The sequence below is a fragment of the Penicillium canescens genome (assembly GCF_028828765.1).
Source record: "Penicillium canescens strain IBT 15451 chromosome Unknown utg000002l_segment0_segment0, whole genome shotgun sequence".
Taxonomy (NCBI): domain Eukaryota; kingdom Fungi; phylum Ascomycota; class Eurotiomycetes; order Eurotiales; family Aspergillaceae; genus Penicillium; species Penicillium canescens.
The window spans coordinates 5,302,369-5,328,756 of record NW_026703964.1 but is presented as its reverse complement, the minus strand read 5'-3'; the positions used below and the strand labels follow the sequence as shown (position 1 = coordinate 5,328,756).

General features: G+C 49.6%; 14 protein-coding genes across 14 annotated transcripts; 8 read left to right on the top strand and 6 right to left on the bottom strand.

Moving 5' to 3' along the window:
- Positions 1-723: 723 nt before the first annotated feature.
- Positions 724-2,586, top strand: N7446_003266 (uncharacterized protein; the record flags this gene model as incomplete). Its single annotated transcript, XM_058512015.1, has 5 exons — positions 724-768; positions 1,236-1,525; positions 1,575-2,007; positions 2,054-2,251; positions 2,302-2,586. 5 exons carry the CDS (start codon positions 724-726, stop codon positions 2,584-2,586), a joined length of 1,251 nt encoding a protein of 416 aa, XP_058377551.1.
- A 786-nt stretch (positions 2,587-3,372) lies between these two features.
- Positions 3,373-3,597, bottom strand: N7446_003265 (uncharacterized protein; the record flags this gene model as incomplete). Its single annotated transcript, XM_058512014.1, has 1 exon — positions 3,373-3,597. The coding sequence occupies one exon, from the start codon at positions 3,595-3,597 to the stop codon at positions 3,373-3,375; it is 225 nt and encodes a 74-aa protein (XP_058377550.1).
- A 992-nt stretch (positions 3,598-4,589) lies between these two features.
- On the top strand, positions 4,590-5,951 carry N7446_003264 (SEC61-beta family protein; the record flags this gene model as incomplete). Its single annotated transcript, XM_058512013.1, has 3 exons — positions 4,590-4,877; positions 4,998-5,334; positions 5,406-5,951. Coding segments are annotated over 3 exons (660 nt in total), but the record flags the coding sequence as incomplete, so codon positions are not given.
- A 1,807-nt stretch (positions 5,952-7,758) lies between these two features.
- On the top strand, positions 7,759-9,994 carry N7446_003263 (sodium:solute symporter family protein; the record flags this gene model as incomplete). The annotated part of the gene is made up of 4 exons (XM_058512012.1): positions 7,759-7,877; positions 7,936-8,108; positions 8,168-9,338; positions 9,397-9,994. 4 exons carry the CDS (start codon positions 7,759-7,761, stop codon positions 9,992-9,994), a joined length of 2,061 nt encoding a protein of 686 aa, XP_058377548.1.
- Positions 9,995-10,523: 529 nt separating this feature from the next.
- N7446_003262 (uncharacterized protein) lies at positions 10,524-10,775 on the bottom strand (the record flags this gene model as incomplete). Its single annotated transcript, XM_058512011.1, has 1 exon — positions 10,524-10,775. One exon carries the CDS (start codon positions 10,773-10,775, stop codon positions 10,524-10,526), a length of 252 nt encoding a protein of 83 aa, XP_058377547.1.
- Positions 10,776-11,973: 1,198 nt separating this feature from the next.
- On the bottom strand, positions 11,974-12,782 carry N7446_003261 (rhodopsin family protein; the record flags this gene model as incomplete). Its single annotated transcript, XM_058512010.1, has 7 exons — positions 11,974-12,112; positions 12,182-12,222; positions 12,280-12,312; positions 12,377-12,401; positions 12,474-12,507; positions 12,558-12,611; positions 12,752-12,782. 7 exons carry the CDS (start codon positions 12,780-12,782, stop codon positions 11,974-11,976), a joined length of 357 nt encoding a protein of 118 aa, XP_058377546.1.
- A 411-nt stretch (positions 12,783-13,193) lies between these two features.
- On the bottom strand, positions 13,194-13,803 carry N7446_003260 (dynein light chain DYN2; the record flags this gene model as incomplete). Its single annotated transcript, XM_058512009.1, has 7 exons — positions 13,194-13,258; positions 13,314-13,383; positions 13,435-13,461; positions 13,518-13,552; positions 13,603-13,636; positions 13,691-13,713; positions 13,764-13,803. 7 exons carry the CDS (start codon positions 13,801-13,803, stop codon positions 13,194-13,196), a joined length of 294 nt encoding a protein of 97 aa, XP_058377545.1.
- Positions 13,804-14,067: 264 nt separating this feature from the next.
- On the top strand, positions 14,068-16,951 carry mrd1 (RNA-binding ribosome biosynthesis protein MRD1; the record flags this gene model as incomplete). The annotated part of the gene is made up of 4 exons (XM_058512008.1): positions 14,068-14,295; positions 14,391-15,173; positions 15,415-15,687; positions 15,737-16,951. 4 exons carry the CDS (start codon positions 14,068-14,070, stop codon positions 16,949-16,951), a joined length of 2,499 nt encoding a protein of 832 aa, XP_058377544.1.
- A 319-nt stretch (positions 16,952-17,270) lies between these two features.
- On the bottom strand, positions 17,271-17,534 carry N7446_003258 (uncharacterized protein; the record flags this gene model as incomplete). The annotated part of the gene is made up of 1 exon (XM_058512007.1): positions 17,271-17,534. The coding sequence occupies one exon, from the start codon at positions 17,532-17,534 to the stop codon at positions 17,271-17,273; it is 264 nt and encodes an 87-aa protein (XP_058377543.1).
- Positions 17,535-17,928: 394 nt separating this feature from the next.
- abaA (transcription factor AbaA) lies at positions 17,929-20,428 on the top strand (the record flags this gene model as incomplete). Its single annotated transcript, XM_058512006.1, has 3 exons — positions 17,929-18,364; positions 18,419-18,595; positions 18,648-20,428. 3 exons carry the CDS (start codon positions 17,929-17,931, stop codon positions 20,426-20,428), a joined length of 2,394 nt encoding a protein of 797 aa, XP_058377542.1.
- A 458-nt stretch (positions 20,429-20,886) lies between these two features.
- Positions 20,887-21,968, top strand: N7446_003256 (uncharacterized protein; the record flags this gene model as incomplete). The annotated part of the gene is made up of 3 exons (XM_058512005.1): positions 20,887-21,031; positions 21,102-21,889; positions 21,942-21,968. The coding sequence occupies 3 exons, from the start codon at positions 20,887-20,889 to the stop codon at positions 21,966-21,968; spliced, it is 960 nt and encodes a 319-aa protein (XP_058377541.1).
- Positions 21,969-22,209: 241 nt separating this feature from the next.
- N7446_003255 (uncharacterized protein) lies at positions 22,210-22,961 on the top strand (the record flags this gene model as incomplete). Its single annotated transcript, XM_058512004.1, has 2 exons — positions 22,210-22,356; positions 22,425-22,961. 2 exons carry the CDS (start codon positions 22,210-22,212, stop codon positions 22,959-22,961), a joined length of 684 nt encoding a protein of 227 aa, XP_058377540.1.
- A 1,137-nt stretch (positions 22,962-24,098) lies between these two features.
- Positions 24,099-24,497, top strand: N7446_003254 (uncharacterized protein; the record flags this gene model as incomplete). The annotated part of the gene is made up of 1 exon (XM_058512003.1): positions 24,099-24,497. One exon carries the CDS (start codon positions 24,099-24,101, stop codon positions 24,495-24,497), a length of 399 nt encoding a protein of 132 aa, XP_058377539.1.
- Positions 24,498-24,736: 239 nt separating this feature from the next.
- Positions 24,737-26,296, bottom strand: N7446_003253 (putative protein phosphatase PP1 regulatory subunit Sds22; the record flags this gene model as incomplete). The annotated part of the gene is made up of 7 exons (XM_058512002.1): positions 24,737-24,753; positions 24,816-25,218; positions 25,297-25,371; positions 25,440-25,736; positions 25,885-25,956; positions 26,052-26,083; positions 26,161-26,296. 7 exons carry the CDS (start codon positions 26,294-26,296, stop codon positions 24,737-24,739), a joined length of 1,032 nt encoding a protein of 343 aa, XP_058377538.1.
- Between the last annotated feature and the right edge of the window lie 92 nt (positions 26,297-26,388).

Below are 26,388 nucleotides of genomic sequence, written 5' to 3'. Positions count from 1 at the left end.
TGCCATCTGTTGTCTACTGTCTGACACCATACCTATCACGTGACCCGATAAAACCATCCCCAGGATGCTGTGACGAGACTGTGGCTTGTTGAACCTGCTACTGCTATCTCTTTGGTCGGCCTAACAATCTGCAGAGGTCCAGTGGACTAGCACTGCCACTGAATGGGGAGTGGTGTGGCTCATCCGTTTCAGTGTCAGGCGTGCCAGCTGAGCCGGATCAATGCAGATCTATCAATATCTGAGTCGAATCCTCCGATATACTGAAGTTCCTCAGCAAGTACAAGTATATGGTGACTGGTAATGGGGATGAACCTGGATCTAGACCTCAATGCAAGGTGTCGGTAGCATATGCATGGTTGGCATGAACCTGGCACGCAGCTCCAAAAGTACGGGTGCGAACACCCTGGGTTGGATCGTTTCAGCTTGTTAAAATGAGGAACCGAGGAAAGCGAAGATTAAAGAACGGGGGCGCAACAACATGAAACACAATGGTGTGCTCCGAAAGACACGGTACACGGTGGATCCCGTGATACCTCAGCCACTCGTGGCTATTCCGTGTCTCACACATTCTCAGGAGTGGCTGTGGCTTGACAGGTTGTCACAAGTAAAGAGACCCTGGATTGGAATACTGTAGTACATCGATACCCTCAACTGTTAAGTTAACGTTAGTGTCAATACCTGTAGTTGTGGGGGTTAGCGTAGGCAGCCACATTAAAACCCACAATGGTACGCAAAACGATGGAAGTGTTCTGGACTCGACTTTTAAAGGTTTGTACCTGTCGGCGCACAATATGGATCAACTCCACCATTCAGGAGAAATGGCGTAGATTACGATGGAGTAAAAGATTCTAGACATCCCGTGTAGAGTAGTAGTAAGCAGGGCTGAGAGTCTCGGCATGCTCTGTTGTGTGTTGGTATGTGCTCCAACCCCAGATACTTTCCCCCCTAGTATCTTTCTCTCTCTTTTCATCCTGTCACTCATTCACTCGTTCAATTCCAGCATTGGGCCCCTACTTCCACCCTTGCTGTCCTGTCGCTGATCCCATCTCCTCTCCCCCCCGCCTCCCGCCTCGGAAACACGCGGGAGTGAAAAAAAGCCTTCATCGCGACTGGCTCGAGAGTCTGATGTTCCTGAGTCCGACCGTCTAATTGCCTGCGAATCCCGGCTGCCAAGCACCCAAGCCCCCCCATTCATTCTGTTTACCCCCGGGCTCCCACCTGACTTATAAACAAAGCCACCGTCAGGTGGTCACACCGTCACCGTGCCTTTCCCTCACCACGTTGACCCGAGCTCCGTCACGGAGCCTCTCGGCAAAATTCCTTCACACGGTTCGCGCGCCTCGCTCTTAGGGGGCTCTTTTGACCCTGCCTTTAGACGAGGGGGAGGGTTTCGCGCCAGAGAAGGATATGCAAACGTCGCTCCTGCGAGCAAGCCCGGCGGGATGTACATGCCCAACACCCACTGGACATGGTCCTTTGCGATCGTCACGCTTATCCAAACACTGGTGACACTCGGACTTGAATGGTATGGAGGTCGCCTGCGTGGATGGAAATCGAATACTGATCGCTTTTAGTTATATCTTCGCCAACTTCCAGATCCAAGAGATCCCGAACGACAGTCCTTCATCCAAAACTATCCCCACTTTCCTCGCGCTGTACTCCTTCGGTTTCCTCTACGAACTCGTTCTGGTCTACGATGCTCTTCGCATGAAGAACACGATTCAGGTCATCGGACTGTGTATTTGCAATATTGGACTCTTGATTTATGGCGCTGTTCAGGTGAACCAGATTCGAACTGCGGTTTCGGTCTTGGCCGACATGGACACGATCAGTCCGGTTGTCTGGGCTCAATCCGAACCGTTCCTTATCATCATTCCGTGCATCGTTGCATTAGGAACATTCTTGATGACCTTTGTCGCTTGGAAGCTGTACGATGAGTTCGCATGGACAATCTACAAGCACATCAGTGCCGATCTGCAGATGAAGCGCCGCTACCTTACCTATCAGGTTCGTCTTTCGCCTACTCCTCCGACCAACACAACTAACTGGTTAGATCTACATCGCGCTGTTGAAATTTGATTTCTTCTTCTTCCTAGGCTTCACAGTCCAGTTCCTGGTCCTGGTTTCCTCAGCCAAGATGGACGCCGAGTTCGCGCTCACGGTAGCCGCCATCCCAGTGACCATTATCATTCTAGTCTGCGGTGCATGGTTCGTGCGACGAGAAACCACCGCGGGCATGGTCTGCATCATCGTAAGACAACCACTTTCACCTTCCTATCCAACTACTGACAGTATGACCAGCTCCTCTTGTTCGCAGCCATGGGCTATTTCATCTTCAAGCTGTTCCGAATGTACGACCCGCTAACAAGCCCACAATACCTGCCCGCACGACCATCGATGACCTTCTTCGCAATCATCACCCTGGTCCTGATTGTGATCACCATCATCAACGCTTGCCTGTGCACGAACAACTTCAACCGCGGCCTGAAGCCCCACATCAATAAGAAGAAGAACAAGTCGGCAGAAAAGACAACCGAGCTCTCTTCAAACCTCACCCAAGTCCCCTCACGGATGATGATCGACTAACCGATCAAATCAACGAGAAAAACGGGTATTTGTTTCTATAATTACTTTGGGGCGTTGAATTTCGGAGCGTTATGTCTTTTCTTTCCTTCCCTTTCTTTCTCACATATGTGAACATCCAACCACTGGGCACCGATTGAAATTTAGCCTGATACTTTTGTCTTTCCTTTCTTATCTGTGGTTTCCAGCCTCGGCATCATACCTCTGTTGACCACCCCTACCCCATATCCCATATCATTCCCCCTTCCCAAAATTCCTGTGATTCTATTTTCCCTTCCTTTTCCCCTTTCCTTTCTTTCCTTTCCTTGCTCTCTTTTACATACCCCCTCCCTCTCTGCACGAGTACTACCGACGGCGTTATCTGGTTGGTTTGATTCCCCGGAGGTGTTCTCCATGTCTGTATGACAAGCCCTTCAACGCTACAATATGAATGTGTGCTAGTCTTCTTAATATCAATAGACTAGACATCTGGATGTTTTCCTCGTAAACGAGATCGGCCTCTTGCTAAACGATCGCCGATCCTAAAGTCAGCGTGCTTTGCCATTTTGTAGACTGGAACTGTAAGACTCATAACATCGGTATTTGCACCCGATAATCTCAAAATGATAGCGTTGTGAACATGAAAGTGGAGCCGAGCTTCTCATACCTCGTTTCTTTGATTTGAGCTTTGCCTTACGCTCAGGCCTAGTCTTTGTTCTTGGATGGAAGTTACTCGGCTGTTTGCTCGGCTGGAAAGGGTGCCTTCTTTGGCTTCTTCACGATCTGGAGATCCTTCTGGGACCGGAGCCATTACTGATCCTCGAAGTCATGGCCCTCTTCCTTGTCATAGGTACCACACTTCTCGTCATCAAAGCCTTCTGTGACTTTGGTCGCGTGGATGAAAGATCTAACGATAGAGTGCAGTGTATGGATGTCGTCTTCTTCGGCATGCTCGATTAATTCAGCGTCTTCTATGCATGACGCATTTTGGATGTGTCGAGAGAGTAGGAACAAGCTTGTTGAAGGGGTAAGCATAATGAAGAGAATGGTGGAAGGAAGAGAATTGGGAACGAGAAAGGTGAAGGGAGAGGTACTTTGTGCAAGTAGTCGCGTTCGAAGTCCTCTGTCCCACGTACGATCTTTAAGTATTATTGCTAGAGAATGAGACTTCTGATAATATTTCTAGTCAGCTCTTTCTATATTAACTGATGTAGAGAAGTTCCAGGCTAACCCTCCTCCTCATAGCATGTCCTCATCACCATTTTTCTCGCATTGTTCCAGATCACGGGTGTATTGGTGGATGCACGGTAGATCAGTTGAGCTGTAGGAGCTATTACATTAGTCTATACACTGGATAACCTCGTAATGATAGCTCAGTGAATGGAAAATGAAGACAAGACCATGCCTCATTTCTTCAGCTCTTTGACTTGCGCTTCACTTTGCGTGTCTCTGGCTTCGTCGCCTTGTCCTTGGTCTGAGCATGTGTCTTCTGAGCTTCATCGTGATATGCGCAGCCTTTTTTGGCATGTTGGTTGATTTGAGTGTATCCTGGGCACGTCGCATGTTGAAACTGTGAGTGGAGAGAAATTCTTGAAATTGTGGTGTGCCGGAATAGATTTGGAAAAAGGAAAGGTGGGTTGAAGAGAGGATAAGAACTGGTAAAGAAATCTGAAGACGTGTTTTATATCATTATAATTCCTTGTTTTAGAAACTCTTGTTGCTCTGCAGACGTGTCGGTGTCTCTGCCATGGAGTTGTATCTCACTTCATGTCGTCGTCAGGACCTATCTATCTAGTTTCTTGTCTTTCCACATGGTACCTTTTTTATGCCATTCTTTAAATGACAGTCTTTGGTGTATAGGACTTTAAGACCTCGATATATATCTATGAACCCATGAAGCTGCATATAATGTGATTACGCTTAGTAGAAAATTATAAAGCTATTCGGCTCACTATATTCCATTTACTATGTGTAAACCCACGAATATTCCAAGGTTAGCGAGTTTTCGAAGGTGAGAATTGGTATAGACGAGGATGAACTACTTGATGTTCGACATTTTGATTGGTGGACCTAAATGTATTGGTAATACGTGTAATTATGGCCAAGTTGGCCCTGAACAGCCAGCTGGAACAAGTCGGATACCGTATGACCTAAGAAACCGTGATCGTGGCCTCAACTCCGCAAACCTCCCTCTCCCTCTTTTTGTCCAGATTCTCTCTCAAGCTCCTTTCCTTTCTTTTCTTCTGGAACTCAATTTCATCTATCCTCTAATCCGTTCTCCGTCTCCAATATTTCATCCCCGACTAATCACAATGGTGAGTCCTATCCAATCCATCGACCGACCACGACGATCAAGCCAGCTCGTTATTCCATCCACCAACATCCATTGAAGCCACTCAACCCGACAATGCCACAGAAACTGACATATTCCTCAGGCTTCTCCCCGTCCCGCCTCTCCCCTGACCTCCGGCGCCGAATCTGGCGCTGACTCCAAGTCCGCCGGTGCTGCTGCCACCGGCTCTTCCGTCAGCCGTCCCTCCTCGCCCTCTACTCCCGGCGGTCCTCGCGCTGCCATGCGCCGCCGTGCCGCTGCCGACCACAAGGAGACTCTGCGCAATGCCCGCCCCAGCTCCACTCGCTCTGCTGGTGCCGGTGGTTCCTCCGGTACCATGCTGAAGCTCTACACCGACGAGAGCCCCGGTCTGCGCGTTGACCCCGTTGTTGTTCTGGTTCTGAGCTTGGGTTTCATTTTCTCGGTTGTTGGTCTGCACGGTAAGAACACCTGGAATCGTATTGCTGGTAGACAGCTCAGGTGTGAATGTGTGTGCTAATTACTCCTTTAGTCATCGCCAAGGTCACCCGCAAGTTCTCCGCATAAATTTGAACAACCTCCCTTCTTGCACGGTCGATATTTCGTGAGATAGCCTGACACGGCCCATGTGCTCCGGGCATTGACTACGCGAAAACTCGAACTCGAACCCCCCTCCTCCTACCACCTCCTTCTCTATACCCTATGAACTTTCGGCCATTATCTACCGATGGCGCTTGAATTATTCATTCCGAAACAGCTGGCGTGATTCCGTTTTCATTTTGTGGTGTTTCATTTGCGGTTGCAAAAGAGTCCCTCAACGACCTATCGGCTGTATAGGTCAGTCTGGATAGACTTGATCCTGTGGTATCTCTTGATTTTCTGATGCCATACGTTTGTTCCTTGGCGATATTATGCGCTGGATTGAGCTGTAGCAACTAGAACCTGGAGTATCACGGGTTCTATCTCGACATTGTCTGTACAATATGAGTCTTCAATGTGTACCTGACATTGAACTAACTTGGTACCCTGAATTTTGGCTCGTTCTATTCATGCATAGTTATTCATTTTTCAATGTTCCTCCCATCGGGTGCGTACATCATCGTAGTGCGTGGAAACCCAGTCCACCTCGTTCAGTAGTACTATCAAATCGTCATGACGAACCTCGTTACTACCATCTCGCAGGTTCATGGGTGACTTGGCTTCCCATAGCCTAGTTCATACAACCCTGCTACTCCTAACTGTGTTTCATTACCGTTACTATCGTGCATGATATAGAGGCATACCATTTCAGGACAAGATCAATCACACAACCCTATCATCACCTAAACCCACCCATTGTGCCGGCCAGAAACTCAGACATACGAGAATGTGACCGGAGAGACAGCCTGGATATTTTCAGTGTAGCAGAGGCAACTGTCATTATATATACAGGGGATCGCATTGTAGATTGATTATCGAGCGTCTTGGAAAGACGCATCATAGCGCCTGTAGCTATAGAATGTTTCTTCATTGTACTTAAGAACTCTAGGGGCTGAAGACATATAGAGCTTGAAAAGTTAGGGGTTGACCTTGGTCCTGGGGAGTGTCTTGGACAGGACTACGTGGAAGGATATCTCGCGACGGCGGGTACCTATATATTCATGAATATAACTACATGTAGGGCCTTCTGTAACTTTATGTCGAGGGTTAATAATCGGCCGTATAACATTATTTGATATGGTTCCATAGTAGCTTACACCCTTTGATACTATGTCTACGGCCGTCGGCCCGTCGGCCACTCTGGGTTGTTTATCTCGTCTGACTAACTTCTGGCAATTTGGCCTATCAAAATCAAAGTATTTTGAACCTTTGCACACAGGATGCCTTGTTCTAGATCGTGCATGGACTGTGGGGTCGTTTGAATATCCGGGGAACAATTGACCAATGCATGGGGTCTTAGCGGGAGACCGTTGTCTGTAAGTATCTAGAAAGCGTCTGAACAAGGAACAGAAGCTCTTCTCTAGTAGACCTGGAAGACGAGTTCTCTTAAAAGATCTCAATAATAGCTGATCAATATATCCTAGCCTTGTGATATTGAGAGTAGACCTTCCAGACCGTTATGATATGCCCTACGAAACAATTTTAGAATAAGCAAGCTACTAGATATCTGACAGCGAGTATTTATCCTAAATAACAGGTAAAGTAGGTCACCTAATTGGCATATCACATATAAACACGCCAAGAGGAGGTAGATAGTGGACCCTGACCAGAAATAATGCGATCGAGTAAAAGTATGATATCTCTCCTATTAGACCCGACATCCCCGGACCCATCCTCTGTAAGCATCTTGCATATAATTGGTGTTAGGAGGAAAGCTCACTGCCGAGCAACTCTTAGTCTCCTCGGGAGGTCTTATCTTGCTCCCTGCCTGGCCAATCACCGCCGAGCCACAACCCTAACTGATAACACCCACCCACCAATGGCGAACATCACAAAGCCTACAACACACCAATTGAATGTTCAATTGACTCCAAAATCCCCAGAGTGGCCGATATACCGAGACCTACTTTCTAGTCTCAATACACATGTGCCGCCCCAGACGCAAAAGCGAAGGGCATTACGAGAGCCACAGCTTATCTGACAATCACATTACATCCCTATCTAAGCTTCAATCAAGGATCAGCATGTGCCCCAGATGCGAGCTCGGAGTAGTGGCAGTCTCCGATGCTACACGTCCTGCCCTATATGAAGTCGTTATCCTCCGGTCTGTGTATGACACTTCCCAATCCAGGACCCATACTCAAGCACAGAGTACCATTTGCAACTGGAACACCATTGGCTGAGTTTACCAATTGGAAGCAATATTTTATAGCCTCCATCCCTTGCTGGTCCTACCTCATCCAGCTATGGCGGACTCGGTGACCTTCACAGCGCCCTTGTCCAAGGCTTTTGGATATGGAATCATCCTTGGACTTGGCTTTGCCTTTGCCTTGTTGATGATTTTCATTACTTGGGCTTTGAAACGGTAGGGCTCTATAAGTCACTTGATACCGTTTGAGTATGCTAATAATACCCGATTATAGCTACCAACATGAAGTCCAGACATCAGAAATGTTCTCCACTGCCGGCCGGTCTGTTAAGTCTGGACTCGTTGCTGCTGCTGTGGTTAGTAGTTGGACATGGGCTGCTACCCTTCTCCAGTCCTCTGCAGTGGCATATCAATACGGTGTTTCGGGTCCTTTCTTCTATGCATCGGGTGCGTATCCTCCATATACAGATGGAAAGAATGTGATAGCTAACATCTATTGTATATAGGTGCCACCGTCCAGATCCTTCTCTTCGCAACAATCGCAATTGAACTAAAACGCCGAGCTCCAAACGCCCACACTTTCCTAGAAGTCATCCGTGCCCGCTATGGAACCATTGTCCACTGCGTATTCATCGTCTTCTGCCTAATGACCAATATCCTCGTCACAGCAATGCTGCTCACCGGTGGAGCAGCCGTGATGACCTCCCTAACCGGCGTACCCACCGCAGCAGCCTGTTTTCTGCTCCCAATCGGTGTGGTCTTATACACCCTGTTCGGCGGTATCAAAGCCACCTTCATCACGGATTACATGCACACAGTAGTAATCCTCGTGGTAATCTTGCTATTCGCCTTCTCCGCCTACGCCACCAACGCCGAACTCGGCTCCCCATCCAAGGTGTATGACGCCCTAGTCGCAGCTTCAAAGCGCCACCCCGTTGAGGGCAATGCAGAAGGCAGCTACCTAACTATGCGCTCGAAGGAGGGTGGCATTTTCTGGATCATCAACCTAGTCGGAAACTTCGGCACCGTCTTCCTCGACAATGGCTACTACAACAAAGCCATCGCCGCAAGCCCCGTGCACGCTTTCCCCGGCTACGTGATCGGTGGTCTCTGCTGGTTTGCCATTCCCTGGCTTTGCGCCAGCACAATGGGAATCGCCGCATTGGCACTGGAGGGGACTCAGCGCATGAGCGCTAACGATGTCACCGCCGGACTGGTTCTCCCCTTTGCAGCGGTCAAGCTCCTGGGTTATAGCGGTGCTGTTGCCACGACACTGATGATCTTCATGGCTGTGACATCTGCCTTCTCGGCACAGCTGATTGCCGTTTCCTCGATCTTCACCTACGATATCTACCAGGCCTATATCGACCCCTCTGCTAAGGGTAAGAGACTCGTTTGGATCTCGCACATGTCCTGTATCGTCTACTCAATTATTATGGCTGGCTTTGCTACGGGTCTCTACTACGCCGGCATTGGCATGGGATACCTATACCTACTCATGGGCGTGATCATCTCCTCAGCCGTCTTCCCCGGAGCAATGACCCTCCTCTGGAAGGGTCAGAACCACATCGCAGCAGCTGTCTCACCACCCCTCGGTCTGGCAGTATCCCTAATCGCCTGGCTAGTAACAGCAAAGAAGGAGTCCGGCATCCTAACCGTCGACACGACGGGCGCCAAGTAAGCATCCCAATCTCCATCACCAACTCATCATCCAACTACTGACATTATATCCCAGCTACCCAATGCTAGCAGGCAACGTCGCGGCCCTGTTGAGCCCAGTCATCTTCAGCCCAATCCTAACCTACACATTCGGCCCCCAAAACTATGACTACGAATCCATGCGCCAGATCCGCAAAGTAGACGACTCAGAAGTCGCCGCGGCAGCGCACATCGACCTGGAACTCGTCCCCGGTGAAACAAACCAAACGCAGACCCAGAGCGAAGAAGAAAACCGCAAACTCAACCGCTCGGCACTCTACGCGCGCACGCTGACCATCTTCATGGCATTGGCATTGCTGATCCTCTGGCCGATCCCGATGTACGGGTCTTCGTACGTGTTCAGTCGGAAGTTCTTTACCGGGTGGGTTGTTGTTGGTATTATTTGGTTGTTCTTCACCTTGTTTGGGGTTGTTATATTCCCGCTTTATGAAGGGCGTGAGAGTATTTGGAGGGTTGCGAGTATGATGGCGCTTGATGCTGTTGGGAGGAAGCCGACTGTTTATCGCGGTACTAAGGCTGGTGGGACTGGGGCTGGGGAGGCTACGCCTTCTGGAGTGCAGACTCCTGATGCTGTTACGGAGAAAGGGGAGAAGGTTAAGGGAGACGAGGTGTGATTCGGTGGTTGTTTTTTTGTCCTTGTCCTAGCTATTTATACCCCTTCTTGCTATCTATTCGAATTCAGATGCACATTTTTATGTCAAGATTGCTTTGTCTGCCGTTTGGCACATTTCTCTTTCCGATAGGCTAAAAGGTGGAGAGCGAGAGAAGGAAGAATGATGTATTGTCTATGGAGAGACAGGAAACTGAATAGTTCTAGGAGCTAGGGCAAGCAAAAGCTTGAACCGGAAGACATGTACGGCAGCCTCCGCACTGCACAAGCTAGGCCCCCTAAGTTAGCACAAGATGTAGAGTTTGAGTGTTGTCTTCTGATTCAACTCACGTCATTGGTCTTTGTTCCCGTGAAACGGAGGGCCCGACTATGTATCATATCCTGTGTCTAAGGCAGCGCAGAGGTCCCGAACAGCCGCTGCAGTGGACTGGATTGCATCTTAAGTGGTATAGGTGGTATAGTTAGTAGTGACACTCGGCACTAAAGGAGTAGGCGGGTGGTAGATTAGGACATTGCTAGAGTGGAAGGTCTAGCTATATAAAGAGGTGTGGAGGGACGTAATATCCGACAGCGATAACGTAGGGCGACCTAGGCGGGGGAATCGGGCCGCCGACTTTGTTTGTCTTTGGCTGGAAGAAGCTCATGCGTAGAGAGCCGTGGTGGATGATGGAGAGGAGGATCTCGGTCTCGTTGGTGTGCTTGAATCCCACGATCGTAAACTTCTCAGTTGACTTAGATCTGGGGATCTCAGGGAGATTCTTCCCGGCGGAGGATAGGGAGTCCATTTTAATGTTGATCAAGGTGGTGGATGAGAGGGTAAAAGGAGTGGTGCGGAGAGAGGAATATGATCAGACACGAGGTCATTTTCGAGGTTTATAGACGCAACTTATTCAAGGTGGGATGACATGAGAATCGACGCGTCGTAGGTGTCCGGTCGATTAGGAGAGTTCCCGAGCTCGAGAACTAGCTAGGTGTATCGTTTCCATTGGGCCCATCCCCTTCCCAGCGGTTGTATCATAGCTGTCCTCACAATTTGCCTAGAACCAGGACTTCGGAAAGTCCAGGAGTGCCATCAGTTCATACATGTGACTCTGAAAAGGCCGAGGAGAACCTGCAAGGGCGCAAAAGTTCAGTGTCGTGTACGCAATACGACCGGAATGGCCCCAAAAACTTACATCCACACATATGTTGTGCGTTTGTCACACCTAGTACAAGACGGACTTGCAACGGCGTCGGAATAACAATCCACAACGAACAGAACTCGCCATTCAACCCAGTCACGGACCGAAAATCGGAAACAAAGCATGCACCAGTGGAGCACCAAGAGTACGGGGTTCCGCAGCTGTTTTGGGTCCTAGGGCTACCAGAAGGATCGCAATTCGCATCTGTTTGTATGGCTTAAGAGAGAAAGATGCAACGGTACTTCTTGATTAAATGATTTTGATTGATGGATCCAATGGAGCTATAGCAGGTTAGAATAATAGTGGCATAGTGTATCACTGTGTACCTTAGTAGATGGATAAGTCAGTGGAGGACATAGAAGAAATGGATGGATTCTTCCACAGCAACCAGAAACATACCACGTCTTCGCTGGTATATATACTTTGGGAGGGACAAAGAATGGGAGAGGGGCCGGGAGTTGTAGGAATAAGGAAAAGAAAAGAAAAGAAAAGAACAGAAGTTATCTTTTATAGATGTCGGGATATTTTTCATTGATGGAGAATGGCAAACTACCGCACGGATGTTCAGGCAATCGCACACAAAATAATGACAGAGCGCATTTCGTGCCCCAAAAATAAAGAAACGGCCCAGTGAATCATTTGCTAGATGCCATATTGGCAAATTAAACGATGAACCCAACGCCAACAGGCTAAAGCCCACGAAGTTAAGCTGAGAAATGCACCTCACCACCAGCTCCCCTACGCTCTCCCCAAATCACCTGCTTCCTCATGCTACCAAAAATCAGCCACCTTTAATCTCCGCTCACTTGTATCCTAGACCGCCCTGTGCCTGAGGGGGAGGACCAGGAGGCTGCTGCCAGATCTGAGCCCCCGGAGGTGGTTGGATCCCGTACTGCCCACCTGCAGGGGGTCGAGTCTCCGGCGTGATATCTGGCCGGTCACTATTGCCAATTTGTTAGTGGATCTTCTCAAGAGTGATGTACTTGGTTTAGTATCGAAGTCGAGCCTACCGTAGGTCTTGAGTGTATCGGCATGTGTAGCATTGCACTTCCTGATTCGTGTATTAGTATAACATAACGAGGATGTGATGTATTATGAGAATGCTCACCTTGTACTTGTGCGTCGCAAGGGGAATCAGGGGCTATATTGAGAACAGTGTTAGATACCTTCGTGGTCCTCAAGACAACGCTTAAGCCTCAACTTACAATGAAGCAGACAGTGAAAAACGGCCTAGAATATGTATTAGTCGTGTCCAATGTCTCCGAGGAATAAGAGAAGATATATCCAAATCTGTGAACATACCATCGAGTAATGCAGTGCCCATTCCAGTGTTGGCCTGATTGAAAAGGTAAGTCACTCCCCATATACAGTGACGTCAGAACTCACAGTTGTAGCAGTATGCGCGAACATGCTCATAGCCTTCAAGCTGAGACGAGAACTCTGGAGAAGGTATTAGTATGCTTAATATAACCACGGACAACTGGGTCCATTGTATCAAGACAGATACCCGCCAGAGCAACAGCTCCAGGGACAGGGTCCACTCTGGTGCCTGGATCGCGGGTCTTTCCAGGACAACTTACCATGAGTTCCGAAAGTGATACAGAAAGCCATGGTGGTATCTAAGGAGGGATAAACCAGCACGCAAATCCCGAAGAGATTGAACTGGGAGCTATTTGAGGAATTGCAGGTCTTGCGAAGGCAGCGACCCGGGGGTGTGGCGCTGTGGCTTGGCAATTACACGTGACACAATATCATGATATGTGATTGGCTCCTTTCTCTATTTGTTTACTCGAATACTTCAACTTGGGCTTATTTTACACTACCAAGGCTCTATTCTTGGTTGACTCGGCTTTGAAAAGTGCGCCTGGAAGCCACAGGCGGCGATTTGATTCCAGCATGAAGAAGCCATGCACAAATTGATCATAGAATAAGAAATCGCTTGAAAAACCACATGTTTTCCGGGATATCACCTCCTCCAAAGTTGTTGGACGTCTGTATACGCTCATATTGGTTCACTCGCGCTCACTGGGTCTTGAAAAGGAGGATGGCGCAGTGGCCGAGGTAGAAGTAGATGAAGTGCTTCGTTTCTGTTGAACGGAATGTCAGTCTCGGACCACGTAGAATGCGATGCGCTCGACGAACCGTGTGTCACGAAGCTCCCAAAGTTGCGTCCAACAACGCAGTGCCAGGTAGCGCCCTTGCGAGAATCAAACTGTGTATGGGGTTAGCGACGCGATCGAAGCGGGGTAGCATAGAGTCGGACCTCTTTCTTGATGTATTGGGCGATGTCCTAGAGAATCATTAGCATCAAGTCTGTTTTCCAGATTATCTGCTGCAGGTGCATACCTTTTCCACATGGTACTTCTCCATGGCCTCGATGGCTGCGAAATAAGTTAGCCTGATTCACCCGCGGGGCTTTCGGGGGGCAAACCAAGGGCAATGGCCTCCTGCTGCATATCCTCGGTCTAGGAAAGGTTAGACTTGATGTATACGGTATTCAAGGTATTTGTAATCCCTACCATGTCGACAGACTTAATCTGCGCTGTATAACATATTTAGCTAGAGTCACTTGAGCCATGAGGCCAAACTTACCCTCCATCTTCTCGTTCTTGTCATCTGCGGCGGTAGTCATGTTTGCGGGTTTCAGAATAGTTAAATATGCTTCGGGATCGAAAAAAAAAAATGCGACAAGGGATGGATTAAGAGTTCGATATGGGAGAACTGAACTGGAGCAAGCCGATTGCGCGGTGATAGCCCGACGACCCCAGGCAAATCGACTTTACTGCCGGGTCCGAGCTCTTACCGCCCCGTCCACCGCTTACGGCACTATACAAGAAAAAAAAATTCTCCAAACTTTTCAGTCTACACACTTCAAAAGGCTTGACCACCGAACACCATGGAGAGCACCAGAGTGTTCGTGAGTGGTCTTCCACCAACATGCTCCAATGACCAGCTTAAGAAGCACTTTTCAACACGCTTCCAAGTCACAGACGCTCATGTCCTGCCTAAACGTAGGATGGGCTTTGTTGGCTTCAAGAGCCATGAAGTAGCTCAGCAAGCTGTTACACACTTCAACAGAACATACATGAAGATGTCGAAGATCTCAGTAGACATCGCTCGTCCGGTATGTTCACTCTGCTCCATTGATTCAGCCACCTCATTTCGCCCGTGCAAGCTGACCAATGAAGGTGGTCTTGAGACTGACCCGTTTTATTGCAGATCGAATCAAATGCCGCTGAGGATGTTCATCCCACACGAAGACGTGATTCCACGAATGATAATGATACATCGTTGGACAAGAAACGCAAGCGGGATGGAGAGGACAAATCACAGGACCCTAAGCTACAGGAGTACCTTTCGCTGATGGGACAGTCATCCAAGACTCGGACATGGGCAAATGATGATGACATGGCCAAGCCGTCCGCGGTGACTGCTCCCGTGATTAACCAAACCATCCAGGAAAATACTCAAACGGAAGAGCTACCTTCTCACCCCAAGAAGGCGAAGACAGAAAAGCCTCCTGTAGCAGAAAAAGTTGAACAAGCCGAACCCATGGTGATTGACAAGAGTGGCGAGGAAGAGAACCAAGAAGAGTCAGAACAGAACAACTCTGCGGAACCTGAAGCGGAGGCTGCACCTGTATCTGATGCGGATTGGTTGCGGTCAAAGACTAGTCGTCTGTTGGGCCTTCTCGATGAGGAAGAGCAAGACGAATTCGATCAACACAAGGCTGAAGCACCTGCTGATTCTGATTCGGCGTCATTCTCGGCTGGTGATAAGTCGCCGCCGGTGCATAGTGAATCGCGCATTGAGGCCATTGAGAACATTGCGCCCAACATGACTGACGTTGACAGCGAACCCCAGGGAGCCCCGGAGGCCCCGGAAGATCCGAACCTGGATCTCATTCGGAACTCTGCTCGTTTGTTCCTCAGAAACCTTGCATACGACACAACCGAAGCGGATCTTCAGCCCTTGTTTGGACGCTTCGGAAAAATTGAAGAGGTTAGTCCTTACTCCATTGTGTTTCAACCCTGCCCGATTCCCCAAGGCTTGCTGGCTTTTCAGCCGCTTGCCGAGTGCTCAAATGATGATTTTCCCGATAGGGACATCCGATGCAAAAGCAGATGATGTGACCTGGACAAGAGATTTTAGTAGATGCTTCTTGACTATCTGAAGAGCAACTCATCCATTTATATTTGCATTTTAAATGTACTCAACGAGATTGAATACTAATAGGATACAGATTCATGTTGCTTTTGATACCCGCTCTACCACCAGCAAAGGTTTTGCGTACGTGCAGTATGCCGATGCCGAGGCTGCCGTCGAGGCCTACCAAAGTCTTGATGGAAAGCATTTCCAGGGTCGACTGCTACACATCTTGCCAGCTTCTGCAAAGAAGACCTACAAGATTGATGAGTACGAGCTGTCAAAGCTTCCTCTGAAGAAACAAAAGGAGATCAAGCGGAAGATGAATGCTTCGTCTTCTACATTTAGCTGGAACTCCCTGTATATGAACGTGAGTTTTGCTTCTATTACGTCCAAAGAAAAAAGCTAACCCGACACAGGCCGATGCTGTCATGTCTTCAGTGGCTGGAAGGCTAGGAGTCTCCAAATCAGATCTTCTGGATCCCACATCGTCTGATTCTGCTGTCAAGCAAGCACATGCTGAAACGCATGTCATTCAGGAAACGAAAGCTTACTTTGCCAACAACGGTGTCAACATTGATGCTTTCAAGCAGCGTGAGCGTGGGAATACGGCTATTCTAGTCAAGAACTTTTCTTATGGCGTGAAGTCCGAGGAGCTAAGGAAATTGTTCGAACCCTACGGCAAGATCATTCGCCTCCTGATGCCACCCAGCGGCACCATTGCCATCGTGGAGTTCGGACGACCCGATGAAGCCCAAAAGGCTTTTAAGGGTATGGCTTATCGCAAGTTGGGTGATTCCATCTTGTTCCTTGAGAAAGCGCCCAAGGACCTGTTCGATTCGTCAGTGGCACCGCGCCCAGTTGCTCCCGAGATGCGGGGCAAGGACCAGGGATTCTCAACTGCCGACACATTTGCTGCAGAGGCCGACGAGAGCGTAGAAACTACGACACTCTTCGTAAAGAACCTCAACTTCACAACCACCAACGAGAAGTTCTTGGAAGTCTTCCGGCCGCTGGACGGCTTTGTTACTGGACGCATCAAGACCAAGCCCGATTCCAAGCGACCAGGACAGACCCTGAGCATGGGTTTCGGTTTCGCGGAATTCAAGACCAAGGCTCAAGCCCAAGCAGCTCTTGCAGCTATGAACGGTTACAAGTTGGACCAGCACGAGCTTGTCATCCGGGCCTCTCACAAGGGCAAGGACGCTGCCGAGGAACGGAGACGCGAAGACACCGCGAAGAAGATTGCCGCACGCCGCACCAAGATCATCATCAAGAACTTGCCGTTCCAGGCCACAAAGAAGGAAATCCGATCCCTGTTCGGGGCCTACGGACAACTTCGGTCAGTGCGTGTTCCTCAAAAGTTCGATCGGTCGGCTCGTGGTTTCGGTTTTGCAGACTTTGTAAGCGCTCGCGAAGCGGAAAATGCCATGGACGCGTTGAAAAACACGCATCTCCTGGGGAGAAGATTGGTTCTGGAATTCGCGAACGAGGAGGCTGTCGATCCCGAGGAGGAACTGGCGCGCTTAGAGAAGAAGGTAGGGGAACAGGTGGACAGGGTCAAGCTCCAACAGCTTACTGCTGGCGCTGGCCGCAAGAAATTCACTGTAGGAGGGCAGGAGGAAGAGGCATGAAGCTCTCCTTTCTCCCCTGGCTCAGGGCGCCATGGGATTGGCTGCTTGACACCCCTTGCATATTGATGTCCAATGTACGATTACTTGCATACTACTACACGTAGGAAAAAAGATACCCCAAACACGTTCCTGTCAATTGTTCACTGCAGTCTCCCCGTCCTCGTGCGTCTAAAGGCGTATTTTAGTGTATAACGTTAACCCTACTTTTTCCCTGTGCCAACACTTTCCATCCCCACACTTCCAACTAAACTTCAGCTTGGATTGCAGGGTCATCTCAAGCTAGTCTAGCTTAATTTACAGATGGTACGCAGGACCGTCGTTAACAGAGATCATCCAAGCCTTCATTCCTTGGGTGGTACCTGATGGTAGTAGAGCATTCCTCGTCCCGCGCCTCCAGACGACGTCGTTGGACCACCAACATTCCAACACCGCCATGATTGCCACTGATTGTTGACAATTGTTGTTGACACTGGTCCGAGCAACTGATCTTCATGGTCACTTCGTGCTGCACAAAATCTCCGAACCGCTCATCACTGGGTCGTGCTGCTGAGCATCCCTTGCTTCCCCGGTCGACTTCCTTCATATCGAACCCTGTCTTGACTCCTGATTTGCTGCAGCAAGGATAGCTCGCCGTGGTCCTTTGCTCTTCGGTGCCTGGACACGAGCCAGGACCACGACCTGCCTAGGAGCATAGGCGTTCGAGGGACGTAGAGACCAGGCGGAACAATGTTGCTACTGGGACTACACAGTAACCCCCTCCAAAGGGGAGATATGGTTCCCTATAAACACCATCTTGCTCGCTCTCACATTCTCTTTCCCAGGTTCTTACATTCTCTTCCAGACTTGCGTTCTTGGGTCACTGTTTTGTGACTGAGCTGCGTTCTTTGCCAGGCAGTAAGCATTTGACGGTGCCTCTCAATCCCCTCCTCGTTGGAATCTGTCATTCTTTTCGAGAAGCCCGTCCTTGGTCCCCTCCCATGGCTACTGACTGGCAATCCGAGTGCCTCGTGCCTCAGAACCAGCCGTCCCTGGATCCTGTAAGCGCTCATTCAGAACGTGCTCTCCAGAATACCTCTGGGAATGTCCAGTCATACTCGGACCATTTAGCGCACGATGTTGCTGGCCGTGATGACCATCTTCAACAGCTTGCATACAAGTATCCCCACGCTGCTCCACCACAGCCATTGTCAGGACATAGCTTGCATCAGCATCAGCAGCATGTAGCTGCTCGCTTGCATCAGCGCAAGCTTCGTCGGCTTCAATCCGTCGGGGCTAATTCACAATCTCGGCGTGCAAGGAGCAGCTACCTCAAGTCCCAGAAGTATCTCGAGTATCGGGCACGTCCTCGCCGGGATACTGGCAAGGATGGGGAGCCAGTGTGGTCTGATGAGCTAGAGGATGCTTTTCAGCAGGGTAAGTCAATGCAAAGGCTATTCTACGGACATCAAGCCTAACGATTTGATATAGCCCTCGAAGCAAACCCTCCCATGGGCCGGAGAAAGTGGTCGGAACGGGGCAAGTCCTATGGAAGAAACGAGCTCATTGCCGAGTACATCTTCAAGTTGACTGGAAAGCGGAGGACTCGCAAGCAGGTCTCTAGTCACTTGCAGGTTCTGGACTCTTTCCTTAAGGGGGATCCCGACTGTGAGTGATTCAAAAATTAATCGTCTTCACCTTTACTGATATCGTTTTACAGGGGAACGACTTGTACGTGAGGCATCAACGGAACGATCATCGAGTGTGCATGGTTCAGCGCCTGCTCCCAAGTGGAGAACCTCGATGGAACACCCTTCGGCATCCAGCCACTATGCAAGCCACGCTCATTCCGCCTATCATGACCACATGAGATCTATGCAGCCTTACGCTGGTGATCTCCCTCCGCCACACTACACTCTGGGCTCTAACATGCAGGAATCTCCTTCCAACTCTATCCATGGCTTCAGCTTCGATATGTGGGTCAGCGCTCCTCAACAGGCCAACCGCATTGACAAGGCGTTGCATGCATACACTCGTCTCCAAGGAGATCTTCACCAACCTGTGGCCCCTCCCATGCCCCTTGAGCATGTCAATGGCTGGCGGTCGTCTTTCCCCCAGCTGGCCACCATGGTGGATGATATCAATAACCCTATCGACTGCGATATCATCTTATTAGAAGTGAACCTCCAACTCATGACTGATTTCCCCCCTGCGGGATCTCGTCTTGGTATCCAGCTTGACCTTGACTACGGCCACCCCACCGCGGGTGATGTCTTGGGAGTCGACCAGATGGAAAACTGGACATGCAGTACGCATATGTACAATGATGGTCAGAAGATCCTGGAGACTTACCATGAGCTACAAAAGACCCACCCTACCAAGGTCAAGCCTCTTTTTGAATCATCTTGGTGGGCCAAGCTCTTTACCGAGTTGACCCAAGACAAGCGCATGGCTGAAGACTCGGGATCACCTCAAATCGCCCAAGACGCTGATGCCCGTACCCGTAGGTACTTCCGCTCCCTGTCTGCAGTACAGGAGCTTCGAGCTACCTCTCCCAGTGCTCGCCGACTTTCCAACCAATACCAAAGCCACCAGGGTGACGAGAGCAAGCGCATGGCCATCTTGGCCTGGAAGTTCCGCCAAACCCGGCCAGGTGAAGTGGGCACTACCACTTGGAGACGACTCATCCCTGCGCCGGACCGCACTACTACCAACAGCCCAAGACCGGCGACTGGAGTTGACCTCCCTCCTCTCTCGTTGGACTCCATTCTTCTCAACAAGCCCTCTCACCAGAATGTCTACCAGGCTCCTCAGCCCCAGGACCTCATCCATCATCAGGGCCAGACTCAAACTCAATGGCCCATGTACCCCTCGTCTCACGACAACGTGGCTAGTCTATTTAATTCGTCGGGCAATCTCGACTTTATGACATCCATCACCAAGCCCGAAGACAGCCTCAACGACAAAACAGCCGTCACCTCCGTGCTAGATTCCTTCTCAACAAGCCTTGCACCGGAGACAGCCCCATCAACAAGTCTGCACTCGTCCAGCGGGGCACCAGTCATGCTAAACGTGCACGACCTCCCCCTCTCCCATCCAAGCATGGGCTACACAATGGGCCACGACGCCTCCCAGTACGTGCCATCACAACAGCATAGTGTGAACGTGCACGACAGCAACAGCGTGCTCAACGGCTTCTTCGGATCCAACCCACAGTCCCTCGACGACCTGAGCCACGGCCAGGCACCGTGGGGCACGCACTCCGCCTCTATTCCGGGCGACGTCGGCACCGGCAGCTACCACCACCTCCCCTTCCAGCCAGAGCACCACGCGCCAGTCTCCCGGGAGTCGCAACAACCTCATCAGTTTGACCAGCTTCTGCCGTCTGAAGACTTGATGGATAAGTTCGTCGGGCGCATGTCCAACGGTCCCAGCATGCATGGGGCTGGCCCCGATCATGCGAATGGCTATGGTGATAATGCTACGGTGGATACGGTATAATGAAACTTTTTACAAAATATCTAGTGGTAATGATAATCATTCTGGCAGCGGTCTGTGATCCTATTTCTGTGACTTTATATCTTATGTCTTCTTTTTGTGATCTTGTTTGTGGAGAAGCACTGGAGTATGGGGAGTTGGGAGTTGGGAATCGAAAGGATTTGACCAATATATTTATTTCAGACTATTTCCCTATTATTCTCCCTCTGGTATAATTGTATGTTGCCGGCTAAATGAGGCGCAATGTTTAGCCGCTATACCAGTGGGGCCTGGCAAAGAGGCTATTGGGACTATATTCGGCCATTTAGCCTGGACTTGTACATTTTACTGAATCGTGGCTTAAATACAATAGCCTGTCCCCGGGGGCTTTTCTTTCCAAAATATACCCCTCAAGTCAGTCACAATTCCAATTCTTTGCACGGAGTCACCACTAATACGAGGTTAGAATCTACACATTCACAATGGTTGCCCCTACCGTCAAGCTGAACAACGGCTACGAGATGCCCCTCGTGGGCTTCGGTCTCTGGAAAGTCAACAATGACACCTGCGCCGACCAAGTCTACAACGCCATCAAGGCCGGCTACCGTCTCTTCGACGGCGCCTGCGGTACAACCCCCAAACCCTAAACCACGCAGCGAAAGTAAAAAAAAAAAAAAAGAAACTAACAACAGTCCAGACTACGGCAACGAAGTCGAATGCGGACAGGGCGTAGCCCGCGCCATCAAAGATGGCCTCGTCAAACGTGAAGAACTCTTCATCGTCTCCAAACTCTGGAACAGCTTCCACGAAGGCGACAAAGTCGAGCCAATCTGCCGCAAGCAACTCGCCGACTGGGGCGTCGACTACTTCGACCTGTACATCGTGCACTTCCCAATCGCACTGAAGTACCTGGACCCCAGCGTGCGCTACCCGCCCAGCTGGACAACAGCCGACGGCAAGATCGAGCTGGCCAACGCGCCCATCCACGAGACGTGGGCGGCGATGGAGTCGCTGGTCGACAAGAAGCTCGCCCGCAGCATTGGCGTGAGCAACTTCAGCGCGCAGCTGCTGATGGATCTGCTGCGGTATGCGCGTGTTCGGCCTGCGACCCTGCAGATCGAGCACCACCCTTACCTGACGCAGACTCGGTTGGTGGATTACGCGCAGGGTGAGGGTCTTGCTGTTACCGCTTATTCTTCGTTTGGGCCGTTGAGTTTCCTTGAGTTGAATCTTAAGCATGCGCATGATACGCCGTTGCTGTTTGAGCATGCTACTATTAAGGGGATTTCCGAGAAGCATGGTCGGACTCCGGCTCAGGTGTTGTTGCGTTGGGCTACGCAGCGCAAGATTGCTGTTATTCCTAAGAGTAATGATCCTACTCGTCTTGCGCAGAACTTGCAGGTTACGGACTTTGATCTTGAGGGTGCTGAGCTTGAGGCTATTAGTGCTCTTGACAAGGGTCTTCGGTTCAATGACCCCATGGCTGTAAGTTTGTGTTCTGGTTATCATTTGTGTTCTTTACTGACTGGCTTTCTAGTATGGTCTCGGCATTCCCATTTTCTAAGCCTTGGCTGTTTAGAGGCGGAGTATATCCCGTGTCCGAAGAAAGGACGGGGATTACGATTTTGATGGCATAAATGAATAAAAATAGTTTAGCGCTTCTTTCGTCTTCCATCTGTAATAAACATAGAAACAATCCATGAAATGTCAGATCTATACCGTTGAGCGCCAAGACTTGCCGATCTCCGGTCATTTTTCTCCAACCTCCGCTCTCTCCAACATCCAAACCTCAAATCTCCAACACAATGCCCTCTTCAGCTTCAACCGCGGCGCGGTTAGCATCGCAAGTACACATTACAACCTGGCCCACGCCAAGGAATATAGCAGAAAGCAAATTAGTCCTCAAGGCCCTCCAGAAGCACGGCGAAGTCGTGTCATACCGAAACCTCAAGGTACACACCAATGCAAATCCCAGACAGCGCAAACCGCCGAGCCAAAACTAACCCTCACGCTTATACAGTACGATACAACAAATGACTCCCCAAACCGCCACCGACCAATGCTAGCAATCTTTGAAAACGCCGACGCAGCACAGCGCGCAATCGACTCATCGCCCGTAACAATCCCACTACCACCGGGCTCAGCCCCAGTCCCACACTCAAATAAAAACGCCATACTCAAAACCGCCTCAAAAATTTCTCCAGACGACCCGCCCTCAATAATAATGGAAATTCAATCCTCGCGCCACAACCACCCTTCCAATATCAGTCGCAACCCCTTCTACACAACATACAACACGCACAAGACGAGTCCGATGTACAAGGATTTGGTCAGAGATGGGATTCCCGTGAAGGAGTTGGCGGATTGTTTGCCGAGTAAGAAGTATCATATTGGGAATGGGGTTAAGGAGAATATTCAGGAGGAGAATCGGTGGATGGGAGCGATGAGTTTGATGGATCTTTGGAAAGAGGGTTTGAAGGAACAAGAAGATCAGAGGGCTTCTGGGGATTCGACTGAGAAGAGGAAGGAGTATGAGGAATATGGGGAGTTTCAATGAGGCGTTTCTTTGCTTGGCTATTGAGCAATAGATATGGACTCTGCGAGTCTTCGGATTCTTGATGATACGTCCTTCTCTCCCCTCCTCGTCTTTTCTAGTCTGTTGAGACTGAAACAGGTTCACGGGGACTCAATCCAGGGCGGATTGCAGTGAGCTATATGGCTACATGCGCAATGCTTCCTGAGCCCAACTGCCACTAGGTCCCAAGAAAGAGCCATCCTCTAGGGGAATTGGCATTTACCATATGCAAAATCCAGCAAGGTACTATACCCTGGCTGGAACGGGACCCTGTCTTTCCGGCAGGATTGGCTGTTACAACTTACACAAGAGAAGGGCTACACATTCTTGTCTCTTTCAAGTTGCAAAATGTATAATAATATTGTCACTATCACCCAATACCTAGTGTATCCTTGTCATGCTATAATAATATGAAGGCGTTCGGGGCACCCGAAAACGTCTTTGACGAGAACAATGAGAAAACACCACCGCATAGCCATCAGAGAACTGGGAGAACTGATTTCTATAGTTACGGGATCTGCGTCAGTACCGATGGGGTTTTGGTTGTCACGGGGAGAAATATACTTGAGCACGTATACATGTATGCATGATGACTTTGCTCAGCCATATGGCTTCCCGTACAGCCGCATCGAAAGCCACGAATTCGGCCAACGTGCTCGCTGTCCCCATCAAGCCTTGCTTTTGGGATGGCCACGAGACTTGGGTGCCTGATATATTTGTATGTAGGTGACTGAGAGAAAGAGAACCCGCTAAACAAGCGAGAAGGAGGATGGGCTGAAAAAGGAAAGGGTAAAAGAAAGGCAGACTGAGTCTATCTACAGCTGCCATTGCCCTCTATATAGGCTATGAAAAGTTGACAAACATTCCAGAATCATCTCTCCATGATCCAATAGGCAAACAACTCTTGCCAAGAAGATAAGGAGAGATCTAAAGGGCTAGCCTATGTACATGTATTAGATCTAGTTCACGTTAAAATGACATCGCACTAACCCTATTACGAACTGTAAAGACTCCGTCTCGACCTCACATTGTAACTTCTTTCGACTCCATCCTTGAGAATCGCTGTATATCTGGGAACTTGTTCAGCTTATTATCCTTTGCTAAACCATTTCTCGTGTTATGTGCCAGCTCATCCATGATGATCTCGATGACTCCCCTGATCAAGAGACCCCCATCATCCGCGCCGCGGCCAAGCCAGACTCCGCTAGACTGGAAGTCCCTTTGGCTCGTCATGCAGCATCTAGTGCAGAAGAAGATGTACCCCAGTGGAAACGCCGTCGACTACAATACCTAGGGCCGAGTGGAGTGATGCCAGTGCCTTCATTTCTATCGCCTATCGTATCTGCCACCAACGCTCAGTTGCCACACAACGTCCATCTTCTCTTGGCCGCAGGAGCAGAATCAAATGGTGTAAGTCGTCTCGGAATAGCAGACTATCCAATCGGTATATTCGTGGCCGCCATTTCCAAGACGATATCACCAGCTTCGCGGCGTGTAAGCCCCGAGTATTCGTCTTAGCAAATGCAGAGAAGCCTAAGCAAACACTCATACATGAAAGCTCTAGACACCGCTTTGCAACACATACTACATACACCTTTCAAGAATTCGTTCCAAGATTCATTTCTCATTTCAAGATTTGACCCACTCGCTGGATCATAGAACGGAGGATATCAGAACCGTTCGTCAAGGTCAAGGAGACAAGACAAGACGAGCCAAGGAATATAACAAAAAGTCAATACCTCACGAGGATATAAAACTCAGACCTTGACAAAAGCTTCAAAACCTTAAGTTAGCAAAACACCCCAGCCAAAAGAATAAAGAAAAAGACCAACTTACTAGCATCAATCTGCTTTATCTGAGGCAACGCCAAGCGCACCTTATTCCGATAAACAGCCGGCCCTTTCATTTGCAACGGATTTCCTTCAAAGTAAACAGTCTCAAGATTCTCCTTATCCTTTAGCTCACGCTCGACCTCCTCAAAGCTAGCGAGCTGGTTATTGGAGCCCCATAGCTCCTCGAGGTTCTTTAGCGTGGAGAGGTGTTCCAAGTGCGAGACTTGGTTGTTGGAGAAGTCCAGGACGCGCAGGTTCTCGTTTTGTTCCAGGCCTGATAAGTCGGTTATGGCGTTGTGGGAGAGGTATAGCTCTTCGAGGTTCTTCAGGGAGGAGAGGCCAGTGATTCGTGTGAGGCGGTTGGATTGGATGGAGATGATTTTGAGGTTGGAAAGGGAGTCTAGGTTCTGAAGGGTGGTCAGTATATGGTTCTTGTTCTTGTTCTTGGGTGTGTCGTATTTAGTAGGAGGGATTCAATGACATACCTTCATCTCGACAATCTTATTCTTTCCAACCCAGAGTTGTGTCAGAGCCGTCAAAGTTTCCAAGTTCTCAAGTTCCTAACGCAAGACAAGTCAGTATTCCCATATCATCTTGCCTCAATCATAGAAAGAGTACAAGTACTCACCCGAATCTTATTCCCACCCAACTCCAAATTCGTAATCCCAGTCAAACCCTCCAAACCCTCAATCCTCGCAATCTTATTCTGCACGAAGAAAATCTCCGTCAATTTTTTGAGATGCGAGATATTCTTAATATGCTTGATCTTATTAAAGCTCAAATCCAAGCTCCTCAGATCATGAAACTCATCCAGACCCTTGAGATGCGAAATGAGGTTATCGTAGAGGTCGAGTTCGGTCAAGCTGGCGGCGACGTTGGACGGGAATTCGATGCGTGTTATTTGGTTCTGGCGCATGCATAGTCTCTATAGAAAGTCCCATTTATTAGCCCACCGGCTCGAATCTTGAATTTCCTTGGTATGGCACGCGCGCGTCGTGCGCCGGGCGAAGATGGCGCCACTGGTTCATTTCACTGTCTGGGACGAAGTCCCACGGTCAATAAGGGTGCGTTACCTGGAGTTTAGGGAAACGGTCCAGTCTTAGAGCGGGGATGGACTGGATTTTGCAGTGAACGAGGTCGATATCCTGCGGCGGAATCGCGATTAACAATCAGGTCGTGGTCTTGGTCTTGTGCAGTCGAGCAGCAGGACAGGAACAGCTTGGTTCAATGCTGTACTCACCTCCGAGTTCGGATCTTCGTCGGCCAAGAGATCTGGGAAGCTGTTAGTCCATCGGGTCGCCAGCGATCGTGGTTGCGCGCCGAGCGAGCAATTTTTCGGGGGACGATACCTTCATCAGCCTGGATCTCGTCCACTGGAGGTGCTTCGGGATCCGAATAATCAGAGTCCTCCAGGGCCTCAGGATTCGTGATAACAGCCTTGGGTTCGACCCTCATCTTTCCGTCCCAGCCTTCTTTGTTCTTCATGGTGAAAGTGGGATGTTCGCAGTTGGGCGGTCGGAGTGCGGGGAGCTTTTTGCTTCGGGAAAATCGTCACAACTGCGAACTGAAGAAAGTTG